Genomic DNA, 21,153 nt, shown 5'->3' on the forward strand with positions numbered 1-21,153 from the left:
GAATTTAATGAATGTGTGGTATAGTATAGAATTTAACAATCTTTGGTGGGAATGTATTTTCTTCTTAAGATGGCTGTCTTCTGGATTGTAGTTTAAGAACGTTTCAGAGGTCCTTGCTGCCTTTATTATCAGGGCAATGAGCCTCACGTTGGTAAACTTCTACGAGACTACATGGTGCTACAACCCAGAAGACAGCCATCTTTGGACTCACTGCCATGAAAACCTCAAATCGTACTTATTTTGTTCTTGTCAGGTGGTAAGTGAAAACTGTAGGAGGTATGTCAAAAAGAGATCATATGGTTTTTAAATGCTCGGTTTCCTTTTACCTTTATCAAACTTGTGTCACCTCTTACATGTGATCTAGCTGGCTGTGCATTGCACTAGCATGCCACAGAATCATGGAACTCGTAGTTGAAGTGTGTCTGGCAGCCTCTTAGTATAGGGATTTAAGTCCCTTATTCTCATATGATAAAGGTTTATCTTTTTATCTCTCTTCTGTTTCATATTTGAATATTTGATTTCCATTTCTGTGTAAACAGTCACTTGTCCATTATAAAGATCAGTCAGTTATTGAGGTTTAGAAAATAATCATTATTTATTCTGAGAACCAAAGTAAATTAATGCAGATACTGTGGAAGTGTAATGTTTCATTACTGAACATTAAATCAGACGATACATTTTTAAAGTATGTTTTAAAACTTAATGCAACATTGGATTAATATTCACAGGTACCGAGACATGGGAGCGGCTGCAGATTCAGGGTCCAAGACCTCAGCCACGGGCAGAGAGTGTGGCACTTGCTGTGTCAGAGCTGCTCCTACAAGATTCCTTCTTCTTCCAGAATCAGTTTGGTGACACAGCATTGGTCACATCCAGTGGAATCTCTTCAGCGTCTTCCTATGGTGTCCGCAGTCACCGTTCCAGAGGAGGGGGATCAGTGGATCGCTGCACAAATCTCAACCCCCGACACTCGTCTTACCACCCAAATAACCGAGTCTCACCATGTGAAAGGAAGTATGTGTTCAGACCGACCTGTGGCAATTATGTGGATGGGAGCTCCACAAATGGCAACAGCATAAGTCAGGAACAGGACTATGGAGCTAGACGATGTTACAGTGGTCAGCAAAGTAGTGTGGGAGCTTCCACACCATCAGGACAAGCACAAGCAGCTAACAGTTTTTTCCGTGAGATATCCAAGCTGTCTCAAATCAACTTGTCCAGGCTTACACACCACAAGTGTAGTTACAGTGTTTTGAGTAGTAGCAGTTATGATGACAGTACAGAGAGTCTGTTGCACCATCAGTGCTCTGGGAGTGAGGGTGGAGATCAAGGAACCCCAAGTAAAAGCACAATGGTCAAGTCTCAAAGTGCCAATATCATATCCAGGAGGAGACAACAAGAACTTTCTTCTGTAACTTCTCCTGGTCCCACAGATGAATTCCAAGAATCTGAGAGTGCAGTGGTTGCACCCATTAAGCATCATAGTGGATGTTCTAAAGGTCTTCCAAGTGTGAGAAGAAAAGTATCTGCTATGCCGGCAGGTGATAGAAAATGTAGACCTATGCCAAGAGATCCTATTTCAGTACCTAACTTTGGAGCCATCTCATCTCTCCCCACTCCTGTCCTTACTCCAATAGAAGTGACGCAGCTCGTGTTTGTGGATACAGACGATGAAAATGAGACTGAAGATGTGTTTGCATCTCAGGGTTCTCCTCATTTTAGTGAAGGTCATATAATACATGTGCAACCCTTGCCATCATCCAATGTAAATTTGAGAGATTTTGCAGTACTCCATCAGCAGTTCCAGCCACATTTAGAAGACAATTCACAGAGGCAGAGTAGCAGTCATGGTTCACACCTGTTAGCTACAAGAGATACAACTGTATCTGCTCCTCTTTATCAGAATGTTGGGAAGACAAGTGGAATACCTAAATCAGCATCAGTCAGGTTCCGTGAAGGGCAGTTTGTTACCGAATTGGAAGAGATGTCTGATGAAACAGTCTCAACTTCAGACTATGCCAGCATTGAAACAGTGAACCGTATTGCATCTGCCAGCAGTTACATCATGTGCAATAAAGCAAGTCCTGTTGATAACCAGTTTCTGCCATACCAGCAAAATGCAGAGCATGGGATGGGAAAATTTGGTGGGAAAAGTAATGGGAAAGCAAAGACACCTAACAGAGATGGTCCATTTGGATTTTGTAATCCAAACTACCTTGGTCCTGATATACAGACAATTCTTGCATCAGCAGGTCAGAGGAAATCATGGCATGTTACAACTCCTACATCAAATGATAATGACAGCAGTGATCCACCAAACAAACACCACTTTCAGACTTATGCTCGACTCCTGAACAGTCCACCAGACAGTGTGCTAGAGGATGCAAGTGGACGCAGCATAAGCAGACAGTTCTACCAGGAAGAACTCATGGAACTTCAAAGCTTAGATTATTCTTGTTCACAGTCCCCATCTCAGGCCACAACACCAGGAGGTCAGACTCCAAATGTAAGTATCTGCATGGAACGAGCACCACCTCAGTTCCTTGCACTCAGCTCACCATACAGTACAAACTCAATGGGTGTCGAGAAGAGGAAGAAGTCTCGAGCCAGCAGTGCAAGTCGGGCGGAAAAACAGATGTTTGGACATGGCCAGGAACACGAGAATGTGGAGGACATCAGCTGTTTTGGCACAGAACCTTCCGTTCCTCTGTACATGTTTGTGCTAGGAGGTAAGGAACAGGGTCAGGTGACTGTGTTCAAAAGACCAGTGTCAGTGTGGAAACTTCAGCTTGCACCCAACATTTTCTGAAAGAAACATCCATCACTCTGCATCTGCTTGGCTTGGATATTCTGTCCTTGCAGATGTGCCAAAATACAGGCACCAGAAGAACACACTTACGTCAAAAGTGCTGAATTATTATAACTAAAATTGCTTTAATTTTTAATAACAATACAGATGACCAATATAAAACATCTCACATGTCTTATGTGCAATAATTTCAGGCATAAATAATCATTGATATCCTATCAGGAAAGACTGAAGGCAGAATTTTATTGTTTGAGAATTTACCACATTACACAGAATTTATCAGCAGAATGAGGAATGTACCATCTACTTGCTAATGGTGTTTATATTATTGAAAATGGTGGTACCAAGACTGTTACAAATTTTCAATGCTGGAAAGTGCTTCAGTTCACACTGAAGTTTATTCAAATTAATTGATTTTATCTACAAAGAAGCAGCAGGAAGAGTTCCAGATCCATAACTTCTTGGCTCATGCACGAACATTCTGCAAAGTGTGAAGCAACATTTTTATGGTATGGAAGAAAAGAGCTTTTGAAGAAAAAAAGTTTTTCATCTGGGTCACCTTTGTATATATGGTGAAATAGTTTATTTTGGTAACTTTGAGTTTATAGATAAAAGCATATTAAGAACATTGTTTTATTTAAGGATGACTGGAGAATAACAGTTTTTTCTTTATTCACTAAAATCCTCTTCATTGAAATTCTGTTATTTTGTCTTTATCATGTAGTAATAGGGTATTTAACCCCTGCACTATTGGACCACTACCTAGGCTTTAAATGTTGAGTTAACAGTTTAGTGGTGTGCCAGTTTGATCACGTATAAACTGTAACTTATGGGTGACGAAAGTTGAAAGGCACAAAAGCCCCATTAGACAATTATAAATATGCGTTATCTGCCGTATTACGACTTCATTCTGAAGGTGTCTGTCGAGTATAAATTTTGTAACACTTTTAAGCCAGTTATCCTTTTCAGGAATCAGAGACTGTCATGATATTGAGAGTTTATAGAAACTGTCCAGTGACATCTAGTCTGTATGAGATTTGATCAAAAGCCAGTGTATCAGTACATCACATAAAGTTTGAAATATCTGCAACCATGCACGTTATATAACACAAATCAAAAACCGCACTATCCGCTATCGTAATCTTTATTGGCTATGTGCCGTGGCTTTTGAGCACATCTCAGCTGACAATGCCCCACTAAACTATTAAACTCTGAAGTTCAAGTCTGGCCAGCAGCCTCACAGTACGAGAGTTTAACTCCCATATTTCCATACATTAAATATTAAAAACTGTTCCTCTTTAATTTTATTCTTATGCTCTATGTTCATTACATGCTGACTTCTGTGACTAATCAAGTAGTACATGAGAAACATTAAACATCAAAAATTGGCTTGTTTCCACTTAAATATGATACAGTGTTGTATACCAAGAAACCCGTTATTGAACACGTAGGAAGAGTGACAATTTACAATTTTTTATATATATAGTAGTTATAAATGCACATTAAAATGATGCTGAAGAATTGAACTTGAATGTCTTTGTTATCAAGATAATACAACATTCTAAGTGTTTATGGAAACTTTCCAGTAATTACTGCAATATGGAATACAAGTGTTTCCTTGGTTCTCTGGCTGCTTATCAAGCTATACCTACATGGTGAGCATTAGAAAAGTTTTGGAAATGATGATTAAATGCTGTTTATTGAAGATAGTAGTAACTCAGCAGCAAACTTGTCATTATACCAAGCTCACCTGTGGTATAATTCATAGTATTTTATTTGTTTCTTATGATTCCATTGTGACTCTTACATGTATAAAGTGGTGAATTATTATCATTTAATACCACAGAGAACCTGACTGATTTTTAATATTTCTTTCAAATTAGCTCTGAAAATGGTGTAGTCTTATCATATATTGGTGCTTGATGAGTAATTAAACATGATGACATCAATTTTACCTCAAAATAGCCTTAGAAAATATGTCACAAGATAAAAGTAATGAAAATGGCTTTTCATTCAACAATGTTTTAGTCGTGTACTTGTACGTAATACAATTTACAAGGAGCAGGGCTTTAGATTTGTGTCAAGCTTTTTGACGCCCTGACATGATTGGAACAGCATACTGCCACACTGCCAATACATAGACTTATCAATATCAGGATTGAACTGCGCTATGACGTGATGAGATCCTCATCCACTGAAGGAAGAGGGTGTCTTGATACTGTGGTTATGTCTGCTGCATTTGGTTCAGCATAGAATCTCCACAGACTTGCTTTTAGGTGTTGAAGATTGAAACTATTTTTCAATAAAATAGAAAATAGGTTTTAAGTGCAATAGTCGTCCATTTTTATTATTGAATTTTTCCAACAAAGCACACCATGGATAAGTCAGGAAATATTTGCTGCATAAGAATTAATCTAGGTATAGGGGATTAGTTGTAGTGTGTGTGCTAATCAAAAAGAATGTACCTGGGCTTCCCTGCAATTTAGGGGCCTCAAGTAATGCTCAGTTAACATAGAAAGTTTTCACTTAAATATTTCTGCCATTATATTCTGAATTTTTATATTCATTCTTAAGGGTGTTTGCTTTCTTTGGCTAGTTCAGAATAAATTTTAAACTCACTTATACAAAATTATACTGCATCAAATGTAAATGAAGCCTAAAATTAGCTCATTTTTAAGCAAGGTATTAATAAAACTGCCTATTTAAGGTTTATAATACAAATCAAATTTGTCCTAGTCATTTAGATAAAGTCATAATAGCAGGTCATGTGTAACAAGTTTTAACATAAAAATAAAAATTCTGGTGCATTGGCAATAATTTAACCTTTGAAACTGGTGAAAGGTAAATTGTTGGGGAATTCCTCAGCTGGAGACTCATTATGGTACTCACTGCTACATGTAGATGCCCATTATTGTGTGTGATTTCAATCATATTTCTAATACTTCGAAAAATTGTAGTAGATCTCTCCAATATGAAATTTTGTTAAATCCATTTAGCCATTCTTGAGTTACATTCAAACAGCCATGACAAAGCCAAAAGGGACTATTTTCCAACTTAAATTTGCAAATGTGCCAAAAAATGGCTTCTAGATGTAAGGCTTTGCTGGATTTAGGAGTGTTGACATATTGTATTGCACTGCTAATTGCATTTGGCATACTTTATCACTGAACAAAGTATTGCATTCATATGTAATCTGATTTGAAGTTTCAAGCCATTCTGTATCAGTTTGTGTGAGTGATGGATATTCCTTCATATATTCCTTAGTGTAATTTTACTGGAAAAAATGTGTGTATTAAAAGCTACCTATGATTTTTATGTAGAGAAAAAAGTGGCTGTACTTTGACTTTATGGCTAAAAATGTTAATTTGTTTTCATGATCTCTTTTATATTTTGAAGGCAAGGTGCCACTACTGCGTAATGATTTGTATAACAATAAAAGAGGATAAAATATTACTCATATTTATATATGTTGTCTGTGTTTAAAATTATTATATTTGCTTAACCTCGAAGGTTTATTTTAATGGGATTAAACCTAAGGAAAGAAGGTTCAGTATTTCAATTAAAATATTTATTTATTTTGAGTAATGACGAATGTTATATTATTTATACTTTTTATTTGGCAGTGGCTAAATGTTTATATAGTCATTATGCAAAAATATATATTTAGATTCTAGTCAGCAATCTGTCTTGGCTGTGGATTATACTTTCATGCTTGGGGCCCTCAAATATTAAGGCAAGTTATGGTGACTTTAATACGCAAAGTAAATTAACTAAAGTATACATACAACTGTTACTGAAAAGAAATCTGCAGTCTGAAGTTATGATAAGCAGAAATTTGATGCAATGTGGGTTGTGGTCTGTTAATATTATAAGTAAATATAAAGTTGTGTAATTAACTTTTGCTGTGTGATAAGTATGTATTCTTAAGGTCAAAGGAGAAAAAGAAACAACTCACTTTCAAGAGCCTATAGCATGTAGTAATAAATTATTGGAAATGTCTGCATATTGTACACTTGTGTATTGTCAAAAAAGGAAACAGGCATATACCCATTCATGTATGGCTGGCAGGCCATTATGTTGCATGTTGGGGTGAACTTGAGTGTTTACAATTTTTTATTCTGAGATGAAAATATAGAAACTAATGCTAACATATTCTGAGTAAAGTATTTGTACCAGTGCCCTTTAGAATGTTGAAAGCATTAATTCTTAAATCTGATGCTTATTCTTTACTCTTTACTGCGTACTTCATTCAGCAACCAAGGAGACTAAAGAAGTGAAGTGAAGGAGAATCATAATTCTGTGTCATATGTCTTTGAATTCATCCTCTTAAAGAAAGGATGAAGTGAATTTTTTCTTATTTCTCTTAAGACTGCTTTTAAATTGTTTATAACATTCTATCTAAATATTTGGCAGTGTTTTATTATAAATTATTCTGGTTTTTGGAAATAGCTCTCAGAAATTCCACATTGTTTATTACTGCAGCTGTCTACAATATTTTTTGGACTGTAAGACTCACACATTCTGATTTTAGAGGGAAAATTCTGTGAATGAATCATGCTATCTCTTCAAAATGTAAGATGCATGCAGATTTTATGCAGCTTTGTTGAGGAAGAAAAGTGTTTATATTCTTAAATTATGGTAAAATAATTGTTTAAATCTTGGCATTCTTACATCTCATGATCTGTAATGGTACACATAAAAAGGCCACACAAATAATTACATTCCACATTATGTTGGTGAGCTGTGTTAGAGCTCTTGCAAGATTTTAACTTCTATTGGCCATGCATTGTGGCTGATGTACAGTTTATCTTGCTGTGTGTCACAGTAAAATTGTTATTATAGTTATGATGGCATGAGACTATGTCTCTAAAAATATGGATGCTAACAGGCCAATTTTCCATTCCTCAGATGACGCACGAACAGATATGGGGGTTTGGTGGAATTATATTGATATGAAACACTGAGGAACTTTGTCCACCATAAATCCCACATAAACTGTCCTGGAAGTGAACCCAGTCCTCCTGCATTGTGAGAAGCTGGCAAATAACTGCCTGTTGCAGAAGTTTAAAATCCAGCTGGCAGCACCATAGAACTGGAATTGAAATTCCTAATTATGATGTGATAAAGGTTAAAGTGTAACTTGTGATGTAATGTTTCTTTTATTTGTCTGTTTTGGACTTACATAAGAAAAGTAAAATTGTAGATGCATGGTGTCTGCACTTTTGAATCTCTGTTGTGACTTCCAGAAGCACTTGTTATCCTTTGCACTAGGAAACTGAATGTAAAGAATACATTATTTGGAATAATGTGACAGTTCCTTCTGGGCGTCCCTCTTACATACTTCATAGTAATGCAGGTTTTTCCACCACACTATCTATAATAAAGGTTTGCCAGGATGTTTCATGGGTCTTCAGTAATGTCAGGTGAATGCATTCAAAAAAACCTGACTGCCTGCTCTCCCACTTATACTGATATTTTTCATTTGAAATTACACAGTAAAATTTGTGAGTCAGAGGCAGTTCCTTTCTTTGTCAGAAACTTGGCACCCCGATTTCTACATAGTCCAGACATTATCATTTAATCCTGTTTAAAGTTGGAAGATTTTTTAATTCTTTTTGTTTCCTGTTTAAATGCAATAGTATAAACTTCTCATATACATGAAAGCATAAATATCAAATATAAAAACTGTAGGATGATGTCTTAAATTAGTTTCTCTTTTTAAGGCTCTCAATGTGAAGGGATTATGATTGGTCGTTTAGTGATGCTGAAATGAGTGACTAAATGCAAATGTGTTACTGTTACAGAAAGTGGCAGAAACTTGTTCCACAAACACATTGAGAAAGAGTCTTACGGAACCATCTGCTTTGTAATTCCATTTTGCTAACCTGTTACAGGTTGTGTGAGCTCAACGTATATGTTTATGGTATAATCTGTGTAATCAGTGAAGCATGTTTCATGGCATACATAACTTTTGTGTATTTAATAATGGTAAACAATCCAAATGGCAGCTAGAAAAAAAGAAAACTGTTTGTAACTCTGTCATTGAGTTTTGTATCACACAGAATCATTTTCCATGGGTATCCACTTGTCAACTTAAAATAATTAAATAAAAGAATGTCATTGCTGCAGAATTTATGGCAGTAATGTAACAGCCTTGTTCCTCAGTTCTTAGTTGCCCATTGGAGGTAGAGCAATTCCGAGAGCTTCCCCAAACAGCAAAGTGAATCCAGATAGTTGTACTCCTAGGGCTCTCCCCTCCATATACCCCCCCCCCCCCCCCCTTACACTTCTGCCCTAGGCTTTGCCCACAGAGTTTGCTATATCCTGATCCTTGACCTTGGCGTATTGGAAACCCCTGGGATCATACCTTCTTTCTCATGTTAGATCATCTAGGTCTTGGGGACACTTCCAGGTGTTGTACCACAGCTGCCGGAATGGCTTGGAACCGTTATGGCTTTAACACCCAGGCCTGTCCTCAGCATTCTTGCTGTGCTCCCTATATTTGCTGCTTCAGAGGGTCTGTCCTCACACTTCCTTTCCTATGCCTAGCCCATCTGTGCTTTTAAAATTAAATGCTTGGCCCTCATTGGTCTTAAGACCCCTGGGATTCCACCATGACATTTTGGACTACTCAGACTACCCACCATAGGCTTGGCCAAACACGGGGTTAGGCCACCTCTGGGGCCTGCACCCTCTTGGGGAAACCCGAGGGATTTCCCCCCATTATTGCTTCAAACTTTGAACTTTCTACGTTCTCCAGTGTTGTGTTTCGTAACTTTTATGAGCCATGCATCATAGCTTACATGTGGTCCAGATGCCTGTGTCACTAGCATACTGCTACAATGACACTCCTATCAGAATTAAATGTAGCTGACAGCCTCATAGTTCTGGGATTTAAAACCCCCATTCCAATATGATAAACATTAATAGTGATAATATGTACCAAAAGCTGAAGAGATAGCAAGTAGTTATGTCATGTTCAGTTTATATTTTTAACAACTGAAGTCTGTGGAGTATTTCCTGGCCATTTAGTGATGTTACAATTTGGAAAGCTATAAGGATTGTTTACCTTGCATTCCCTGTGTATTTGTGTTTCACTAGTCATAAGGAAGCCCCTACTTATATCCGGCCGATTAAAATTCCATCCATACTAAACATGTACGTCAATTCTGCCATTGGTTCAACATGGCAGTCAACAGGGAAAGACTTCGTTTATAGTGACTTGAACAAAAACATATATGAAGTGGGAAAGAAGCAGTCCTTATTTATAACTTGAATGTTGGTGAACAGTTTGTTCAATTGTAATATGGGAAAAGAAATTCCAGACTTTGATTATTTAGTAATGAAATTGAAGTAATTATGTAACATGCTCTTCTCACTAAAATTTGATTAAATTGTTATATTCAGAATATTTTGGAATGAATTTGATGAGAGTATTTGTTAATGTAGCTAGTGATTTGTGAAAAGTTGATATTGTCTTTGATAAAAGTATTGTGCTCTTTCAGTGTACATTCTCTTATGTTCCATTGTCAACTTTTAATATGCAGTGAGAAAAGTGTTATTTAATTTGGAGTTATACTGTGGTGGTGTAATGATTTAGTCAAGGAAAAGAATGTTAATCAAGTTCATGATTCATTTTGTGAGCATTTTGTTTTCAAAAATGGAGGTTATACTCATTCATTTATAAAATATCAAGTGGTGATTACTGATACTGATGCCTTGTGCCTAGAATAATAGGGCCACAACTTAAAATACTGTACTGCACTGTTTAGAAGTAAAAGTTGTCTTTAACAGAGAGTAATAAGGTCACGTCTAAAGTGTCTTTACTTCCGGCTATTCATGTCCCTATAAGATTTTAGCTACTTGTATACACATAATAAAACTATATACTGCTCCCAAGTAATTTTTCTAAGTTGTGTCAGTGTTACTCCAGGTGGGTAATGTAAGTATAGTGGTTGTCACTCTTGGTTCATATTATGGGGATTATAAGGTCTGGTGTCAAGACTATCTGTCATGAATTTCTGATTTTCTTCTAAATTCATTTTTTCCGAGGCCAAAAGCCTGTTCTGATATCATCTCTACATTTATAAGTTGTAAATGGACCAGCATTTCAGGGCCCCTGAAATATTGGTCAGTATTTACCAGACCAGATTATACAGTATCCCAGAAGGCAGCCATCTTCATACAAAGCCTTTCCATTAAATCTCTAGGTACTTTTTGTTATAATTGCACTGTGAATCTGTGAGAATGTTAAACATTTCCTCACAAATTTTCAAGACTGCATTGTGAATGGTTCTTGTGATAATAATATAAGCTACTTAAAATAATGTATTTATTTATATTTAACATTTAACTTTTCAAGTCATACTAATCTTAAGGTGATTTCTATGTTTGCTTACTGTGTAAAAGAATGTTACTAAAGTTTTGTCTGTATGATAGTGAATAATGTTACAAATTTTAAATTAGACTGGAGAGAGTCATTGTTGGACAACATATGGTCAGTGTAACAGTATTTACAGACATGCAGTGGCAATTTCCTTCTAGCATATAATGAAATCTCATTATTACAATACAACTTTCCCACAGCATTTTGTTATTAATTAAATAATTTTGATTCCTTTTTGTATGAGGTGTAAGCAGTGCAATGTACAGTCCTTCAAAGAATCATTCATTTCTTTTAAAAGGTGTCAGATTCAGTAAGAAAGTAAAATAATTAGAGGAGTAACAATTTTGTAAATTTAAATATTATATATCATAAACCTGTATGCTAGCATATTTGACCGTGGGTTTAGTAAATACTTTCCTTATTTGCATCCACATGAAATAGCAGAAAATGTGACAATGTACATTCAGACTTCATTACTGCTGTTCCAAATTATGCGAAAACTGTATTTCCTAATAGAGTTATAACTTATTTACTGCAGACAACATGCCTTACTCAGTACCTAAAATATCTTGGATTAGAAATTAATTGAGATAGAACCTCAATTTGAGGGACATGAAATGGGTGTTCCACTATGCACCATACCAGACGATATAACTTACTTTCCATTATTGTTTCCTGAAACATCCCTAATCAAGAAAACTGCAATTTTTAAATGAAATCAGCATGTACACATGACTTACTTTGGACATGATAAGAAATGTCTCTTTCTTAATCTACTAGAAAAACAATCTGCTTCATACAAAGTACTTTCAAACTTATACAGGGCAACAACCCAGAGGACAGCCATCTTCATACCTTCTAATATCTAACACTCTGAAGCGGAGTCAACTTGATGGTCTAATAACAGCTTAGTTATTCAAGAAACACCCCATCTTTAATAGAAGTTTTATTACCATGTTCACAAGTGAACCTCATTCTGAATCAGCTGAATCCAGTTCATATCCTCACATACTGTTTCTTTAAGTTCTATTTATACCTAGGTCTTCCATGTAACTTCCCAAATTTCTCATGTCTAACATTTTACTTTTCCTATATCGTGTGCAAGAATGTGTCTAAGTCCTAGGTCCTCTGTAGTATTTTGCAACATGTTAGTTTTTTTTACAGAGAAGTTGATAGTTGCTCCTATAAACTAGAGGATACATTCATTCTGTTTACAGCTACCATCAATATTTAGTAGCATTAATAATATAAGTAGTCACAGTAAGCAATATCTATTGCCATTTAAACATTCCTTTCCACGTTTTAAGTCAGGGTCATATGTATACTAATAATAAGCCTGTATGATGTGAAGCTTTCATGGCGACTAAGTATATTGAATTCTTCTTGGGCTACCAGCCATGTAAGGTGGATTAAGAGAGAAAACGCCAGTGTTTTGAGATCCATCTTTGTCCTCTGGGCACTGTCATCAGCATCCTGAGGACAGTTCTCCAAATATTGGTGTTTTCTGCATTAAATCACCTTACATGACTAGTAGCCTGAGAAAAATTCTTTATAAATAATAAGCCTGACTTGTGCCTATAATTAAAGGTCCAAAAGTTAACTTATGAGTCTGACTGTATATGCCAGGCCTTGACCTTAAATACTCTTCCAAGGACTGGTACTTTGTCTCTTAGAGACGGGTTCAAGGGACAAGAATTGTATTAATGAGGTTTCATTGCATAAAGAAGTTTGAAACAGTTATGTGAAATTATTGTAAATACAGTATGTCAAAATTTTAATTGGCATTATGCTATTAGGAACAAGGATCTTTGATATTTGAAATATGTCATGCTGAAAAACCTTTGTATTCTCTCCCAAGATAAATGACCATGTAGGGTTCCATCTGGAGAGCTCCAGAACTGTTTTAATACACTACAACACCTGATCAGTAACAGACAGAGAGATCTCAGATGGAACTTGTCTGTTTTCATTTATTTAACTTTTATGTTTAACTGTATTTTGTTTAGAAAGAAACTTGTCCATTGTTTTTCTGGTGTGAAGAGTACTTTGAGAGACATAGATCATAAGTTGGAGGTGACTGATTGTAATCATCATTGGAAAATACAATATAATCCTGATTCTTCTACTGTCACTTTCATTTTTTATTATTGTGCTATTACAGCAATGTTTTGAGGTTGAAATTTAATGTAAGAGTAATGCAACCTGTAATAAATATCTGTCCTGTTTTCAGTGATGAATGATAAATATTGCTCCCTTGAAGTGCAGTGCATTGCCAGGTTGGTTTGCAAGGGTAGAAAAGAGAGAACTCACCTCAGGAGCTCATCCAGGATCCAAATGACCCTCTCACACCCACACTAAAACCCCAGGTGCCAACTATAGCCCCCCCCCCCCCAGATATAGCAAGAGCATAATAAGATTAGGTATAATAAAAGGACCACTCAGAATTCAAAACTAGTGCCAGCAGCAAAGATGATGTGCCACTAGCGAACAGGTTTGGAACCAATGTCATTTTCTGGCAGAAGCATGTTATGCCACTGGAAGTGAGGGATTTTAGTGAAGAGTTTGGGGCAAATATATCAGACACTTGTGAATCTCCTATTGATGTGTTCCATTGTGTGTCTACAGATGACATTATAAATAATCTAGTGTTTCAAACAAACCTGTATGCTACACAGAAGCATGGTGGTGGCCTACAGTTTCAACCAGCGGATAACAAAGAAATGAAAAAAATTATTGGTATCAATATCTTTATGGGAATTAAAAAATTGCCAATCTATAAAGACTATTGGTCATCTGACAAAATGATTAGAGACACTTTCATAGCTTCAGCAATGAGCAGAAATCGTTTTGAATGGTTCCTTGGCCATTTACATTTGAATGACAATGGTGCTCAGCCACCAAGAAATGACCAGAATTAAGACAAACTGTATAAGATCCATCCCTTGTCAGAAATGTTGAACACTGACATTAAAGAAATTTAGCATGTCTGTTGCCAGTGGACTCATTGGAGCCTCATCAAGTCCATCAAGGTATAGGAAAGTACGTGCACCTCAAAATAGGTTCAAAACATACATTGTTCCCAAGAAATGGTACGATAAGGCCGAACACATGCCAGTGAGGAGCACATCTCGCTGATGTGTACAATGCAGCACTTCACATCATACGAAATGGTCATGCAAAATTTGTGGTGTAGGACTCCAGGACTTCTGGAGCTGGACTCCCAGCCAGTTAGCTTTCCTTCGTGTAATCGCCTGCAGAATGCTTCTTTGCTCGTTGACTCTCCTCAATACTTCTTCGTTGGTCACTCGATCCGTCCACCTGATCTTCTCTATTCTTCTCCAACACCACATTTCAAAACTCTCCAGGTATTTCTGTTCCTTCTTCCTGAGTGTCCAAGTCTCTGCTCCATACAGCGCGACACTCCATACGTAACACTTCACTAGTTTCTTCTTCATCTCCAAGCCCAACTTGCTAGTGAGAAGTATCCTCTTCTTGACGAAAGCTGCCTTGGCCATGGCTATCCTTGCTTTTACTTCCTTGGTGCATAGGGCGTCCGTCGTGACTATGCTTCCCAAGTACTTGAAATGCTCCACATTCTCCATCTGTTGGTTTCCAATTACAACGTTCAATGGTTCTGCTCTCGGTGCTATCCTCATTACCTTTGATTTTTCAATGTTGATTTTCATTCCATACTCTCTACCTGTTTCCACTAACTTGTCCATCATGTTCTGTAATTCCTCCTCTTCCTTCGCCAATACTACTAAGTCATCTGCATACTTTACAGTCTTTATCACTCTTCCTCCAATTTTGAAGTCTCCTGTTCCCTCCAGAGCTTCCTTGGCAAGCCATTCCCCGTACAGGTTAAAAAGAATTGGTGATAAGCAGCATCCCTGTCTTACACCTCTACCTATCTCAACGCTGTTGGTGTCTCCTGAGTCCAGTCTCACTTTGACTTTTTGCTGCATGTACAGGTTTTTGATTAGTCTTCTATCTCTCCAATCAATTCCAATTCTCTGTAGGATCCTCATTAATTTCTTCCATTTTACTCGATCGAAAGCCTTCTTCCAGTCGATGAAGCAGGCACACACTTCTTCCTTGACATCGAGAACTCTCTCTGAAATTATTCTCATAACTCCAATGGCATCTGTGGTTCCTCTTCCTCTCCTGAATCCAAATTGGTCGTTTCCCATCACTTCCTCTATCTTCTTTTCTAGTCTTTTAGTCAGTATTCTCGTCATTATCTTCGCCGCATGTGAGATTAGGCTGATGGTCCTGTAATCGCCGCACTTCTTGGAATTCTTTTTCTTCTGTAATGGAATCATTGTTACTTCCAGAAAGTCCTTGGGCGACTCACTGGAAGTAGGTGTAATAAAATTGTGAGAGTGCCTCCACAAAGTTACCCTTCTTTTTAGTATGATAGCATTGAGAAATACAAAGCTGTACTTTGCATGTTACGAATATGCATGGACACTATTCCTACACAGTTTACTGAAAAATATTGATACTACGTTCTCAGCCTACCAAATTGCTTGTACTGCATTCCTAGCAAGAGTGTGGTACCTCATATCAAAGTAGAATTGATGATGCAAACCTAGTGAGACTGACCAGGTAAATACATAGAAACATCATTCCAGGTAAGGTTTTGAAACTCAAATACAGCATTGTGACTGATTGGCGCCACAACCTAGAAGACAGGAATCTTCAGACTCACCGATGTGAAGATGTCAAATCCTACACACAGGTTGTAGTTTTATTAAGTGAAACAGACTGACTACCTAGATAAAGCAGAAACTTCTTGGGGAAGAAGGAAAAAGAGGAATATTTTCTATCAGTGTTAAAGTAATGACTATAAACAAGCACATGTAAGAATGTAATTTCAATACCAAAAATATAAATTCTCACCTATAATAGATGCCTTTTGAACGTTGGTATTATCACACTTGCTGTACAGCATCAAAAAGCAGAGACATTTAAGTCAAATTGGTCTACGAATATATAAATAAAATCGGTGCATGCTTTTGCTCACTAGAGGCAAAGTTAAAAGTTTGTTGAGGGTGCAGGAAATTAATGGCAATAGCACATAGCTAATAAGAAACTTCCTACAGTTACTTGCACCCTGATGCTTCCTCGCATATCTTTACGTATAGCTAGCAATGCAATGCAGCCATGTTATTTTGATTTCAGAGGTAGTTCATACTTCGGCAAGAGATTAGTTAACCTTAATTTATGCCTTTCCACAATACGAATGCATTGCGTCATGTTGTTGCCCCTGGAGGGGGGGCTACTGCGCCGTTTGGTAGTAAAGGCTATAACTAATGGGCCCGCGAAAAATTTTCTGGCCCGTATACATCCTCGCATAACCTACCTCCCGGATACAAAGCCTGGAAATTGAAAGCTACACACATTAAGTTGCAGCGCCATCTGGTGGCAAAAGTTTGAACTAATGGACCCGCGGAAAAATTTCCTGTCCCGTATACCTCCTCGCATATCCTATTCCCCGGATAAAATCCTAGGAACTGAAAGTTGCACACATTTTACTTGCAGCGCCATCTGGTGGCAAAGGTTTGAACTAATAGGCCCGCGAAAATTTTCTGTCCCGTATACCTCCTCGCATATCCTATTCCCCAGATACAATCCACGGGAACTGAAAGTTACACACATTTTACTTGCAGCGCCATCTGCTGGCAAAAATTTGAACTAATCTACCGGGCCGGAAAAAGTTCATCAAGCAGATAATAACCTCTTGCGCCCTCTTTGCGGGATGGCGCTTGAGGTGGGTTCATATATTCCCGCATAGAGGACGCTACCATTTATTTTATGTTTTTTGAGCTTTGTTTTAATTCTCTATGACCATTTACAGGCTGTGGCGGAGCCTCCTCCCCGCGATTTGGTTTCATTCGGTTAATTTATTGAGTTTTCGCTTTTAGTGTTTTATTACTGGACGTATATTTTTTCCTGCCCCTTAGTTATCTCTGCCGACACGCGTTTGATGAGTTTTTCATCTTTGCCTTTCCTGGCGTGCTCCGCGAAACTTGTCAGGTCACCGGACCCGAGGATTCCTCCGGACAAGTCGAGTTTTTTTCCGGTTGTATGTCTCCTGCTCCGGTACAGCGCGTATGTATGCAGTCTTTACGTAAATTGGGGCTTCAGTCGGCCATTTTGTTATTAAGTCTCAGCTTGCGTTTGTGTGGACGATGGTAATTTGAATTCGTGTAAAGCTTTAGCCACTTGGTGTTTTTTTTGTAAAAATTTGGCAGATTTTTATGGTGGTGACAATAATCCAGTTTGTGGTCACAAAATGTCCAACGTTTCTAGAACTATCTCTTACCCCATCATTAGCGTTCTAATGTGACATGATGGGGGCAGAGATGGTTCCAGAAACGTTGGTCCCTTCGTGTAAGCATCTGACGCTGCTGATTACCCAAGATGATGTTATTTAGCTTAGTCTGCAGATGATGATGATGATGATGATGCTTGTTTTCTGTGGTCACAGCATTTGTTAAATTTATGTAAAACAATGCAGCCCCTTTCGATTCCGGCCACATAAGTCGTTCGCGAAAAACAAAGAAAGAAAACAAGTCCCCATTTTCCCCAGGTGTGTCGAAGCGTGTATATGCCGTATGACCTCTGCCTACCAGCCGCTGTGCTCGATCGTGTTCTACAGGCTGCATACAAAGTCCCGCAATCCCAGGGTAAAACATAATGTCATGGGTGAGCTTTCAGGTTCTCATGGCGGCTGGTATAAAGAAAACAGAACGTCCACCAGACTACACGGCGCAACATCCCAAAAGAGCCATCTTAATAATTTGCCATTTTATCGGTGTGGGCCCGCTCTTGGAAGTCTTTAAGAATTTCAGGCATGATCTTCCATTTACGCGGTCTTCTGGGTTATGATGATAAGAGGTCATCCATCAACGTCTGTGAGGAAGGCATCGTGTTCTTGTTTATAAAACAGCACTGCTATTCTTATAACGCTAGAAAAAGACACAGCCCCCCAAATACATCCATCCCGAAGCTGACGACTGCATTATTTGTCGAAACCTTGAAAATACTACGCGGATTATTGTCTCTCGGCTTCGAGGGCGAAGTTAAACATTGTTGATAATACAGAAACATTTATTTGGGGTGGCGAGACTTTACATGCACCTTGTGCATTGTCATTCGTTCTGTTTTGATACCATTTGGTCCCTACCCCCATTTTCCTTCCGCCCCCGTCATGAACAAGAACGACTTTCAACCCCGTTCTTGTTAGACCGGTTTACCGTCATTTTTTAGAGGTCTGGTTCTTCATTCTGCTCTTGGCACCGGTGCAGGCAACGCAGTTTCTGGTAAGTAAGGAAATGTTTCTCTTTTTCGTAGTGTTTTCTTGTTAAATGCAGCTTATACTTTACTATGACCTCTGTTTCTTAGTTTCGAGTAAATTATTTTCAACTCTAAAGACGTTTCAGTGTAATCTTGTTTTATCATTATTTTTTAATACTGTTTGTGATTTTTATAACGCTTAGTTAATTATGCAATTAATGGTCTTAGAGCAACAGACATATTAGAGAGGTGTGTAGAAACATGCTGATTTAGAAGTAGTTTAGTAAATAATGCAGTCTATACGTAGATTACCGCAATATTTTGAGTAATTATAAAATGCACTTCATTAAATCTGCATGTGGTTGGTGACGTTGCAAATACCCACTAGTAAGTGAATATAGTTGTTTTAAGTTGGCGATTGTCCGAAATATGAAAGGGTATTGATCAAATTGCGGCAGAACTAATACAAACGTGAGGTAGAAATAAGCATTGTGCGATCAACTAAATTATAATTCGAATAAGAAATAATTGCTGTGTAGTGTAAATAGCATAATTTAATTGTATCTCTTTAAAAAGACGCGAATAAACTTGTAACTATCGAGTAATAAGACGTTTAACTATACAAAAAGATTGTCGGTGGTCGTCAGCATGAATTTCGACGTAGTCGAAGTTAATCGTCTAATTAGGCGAGAGATTGTGTTGCAATGGGGCAGCTGGCGTAAGGAAAGGCTGTAGTTCTGAGGAAACGTGTTGCACAATATTTTCATGAAATGTGGTACCATCATCATCATCACGGGTTCTACAGCCTATTACAGACCTTGACCGCCCCATTTTTGGGGGATTCTCAACAGGATTACTTTTTCCAGGGTGGTGTTGTCAGCCCCACGCCCAACCCCCAACCCCCAACCTGGAGGGCCAGGTCCCCGAATTTATATCCCCTGGGGACAGGGTAGACCAATTATACCCCCAGGCATTGGGCAGCTCAGGTACCTCGGGAGTGCCGCTTCCCGTACTCACAAGATGTGAGCCCCTGAGGGTGAAATGTGGTATACCGTACCGATTAAACTTGTTAAAATGTCCCGAAAAATCAGAAGTTGCGTGATGAGTTTCCTATTCAGAATAGTCTGAGACTAGAACATGTTTCATTGCCACTGCTTTTAAATCTTGCTTTAGAATATATGCGAACAAAATCCGAGAGGGAACTGGAATTGAACGGGGTTCCGGCCTGTATTGCAGAGCGAAAAGACAGGTCCAGTAAAAGAGACGAGCACAAAAGCTGTGCAAGACGCAATAAGGATGTTGGTTGAGAAATAAAGGCAGAGGAATATAAATACCGTCAGTTCTGATAATGACTCGTGTTGTTTGGATTCAACGCGATGGAAATATTCGGGAACATTTTTCGTGACCCGACCCAACACGTGGCAGAGGGCCACTAGGAAAGTCCGGAAATAGAGATGTTTCAAGGGGACTGCTGTCGCGTTATAGTAGAAGTGATAGTCACACGGGCGGCATAGTGTTGAAGACAAGGCGAAGTTATCTCTAAGACTTGAGCACCACGCTGTGACTCAGACGCATGGGGTATGGAGGTATAGATCCACTCATTCTTAGCATAGGCGGTAGAAGGAGGTCAGTTGTTAGCTTCACACAGTGGCTTTACTGAGGGAAGAGACTGTCATGATGTGGTGAGAAATTCTGCCCAGGATCGAACCCCGTTTGTCCAGCCCATAGCCTAGTTCCTGTACTGAATGAGCCGTCCATCACTCTGCATAATTTAACAATGGTTAATGCTTGAAATATTTAATTCTGGGTGGACAATTAATATGTTAAGAAATATTGTTTGAGCAGTATCTGAACCTGTTGATAAGTTAGTGACTAAATGCAGTAGAGCTGTTGTGAGAAGCTAATCAAGAAATGGTGCCTTATATTCATGTAAGGCACAAGGTTCATTGTCATGTTCACAAGAGTCCACCATCAATTCCTCTCCCGAGACAGAAGAATCCAGTCCATTCCCTACCACTCTCTCCATAAGATTCATTTAGGCATTTTGTAAAATTTTCTACATGAACTTTGAAAGATGACACCTTGACTGCTTGAAGTAAAGTGTATTTATGTGGATAAGGAAATACCTGAAATGCTGTTGTTGATGACTTTTATCAATGCAAGATTTCTATGCAGTCTGAAATGCAAGAAACATGCGTTATTAAAGAGAGAAGTATTTCAAGTGAAATGACTAGAATGTGAGAAATATACTGAATAGAAGAAATGTGGTCACAAAAGCCGAAATATTGTACATCAGTGATATGAAGTTTGAGAAGGTATAAAAATATTCTACATAGGTTAAATATAGGTAGATGTAAGTTTGATGAGGTTTTGGAAGGCAATTATAAATTAATATTGACATGATTGTAAATGTTGTATTTGTTCTAGTTCATGGTGGAAGTGGTTTCCTGAGTGGTGCAAGTTGATTACTGCTACAAATGAATTCAAGAAGATAATGGAAGAGAATTACAATTTACCACCTGCATGTATTGTGATGATGGAGCCATGGACTTGGAAGGAATCATGAAGTATTGGACAAAATCGGTAACAGTATTAAGCTTTTTATAGACTTCAAAGAAGCCAGGATTAATATTGGTTTTCTACATGCTTTAGTCCC

At 37.9% G+C, this 21,153-nt stretch overlaps 1 protein-coding gene and 1 long non-coding RNA gene across 6 annotated transcripts in view; both read left to right on the forward strand.

Moving 5' to 3' along the window:
• Positions 1-13,424, forward strand: part of LOC110839536 (uncharacterized) — a 78,519-nt gene extending 65,095 nt beyond the window's left edge. For all 5 annotated transcript variants that reach the window (XM_022083815.2, XM_022083819.2, XM_022083817.2 and 2 more), the window contains exon 7: positions 729-13,424. In XM_022083815.2, coding sequence (XP_021939507.1) covers positions 729-2,809 — 2,081 coding nt within the window. In that variant the 3' untranslated portion in view covers positions 2,810-13,424. The remainder of the gene's footprint in view (positions 1-728) is intronic.
• Positions 13,425-18,375: 4,951 nt separating this feature from the next.
• Positions 18,376-21,150, forward strand: LOC110839540 (uncharacterized). Its single transcript, XR_002546520.2, has 2 exons — positions 18,376-18,523; positions 20,925-21,150. It is a non-coding gene; the product is annotated as an uncharacterized LOC110839540 (long non-coding RNA).
• Positions 21,151-21,153: the final 3 nt, after the last annotated feature.

This window comes from Zootermopsis nevadensis, unplaced genomic scaffold (genome assembly GCF_977971745.1).
Source record: "Zootermopsis nevadensis isolate Lab colony 2312 unplaced genomic scaffold, Znev_1.0 Znev_ptg000009l, whole genome shotgun sequence".
NCBI classification, from domain to species: domain Eukaryota; kingdom Metazoa; phylum Arthropoda; class Insecta; order Blattodea; family Termopsidae; genus Zootermopsis; species Zootermopsis nevadensis.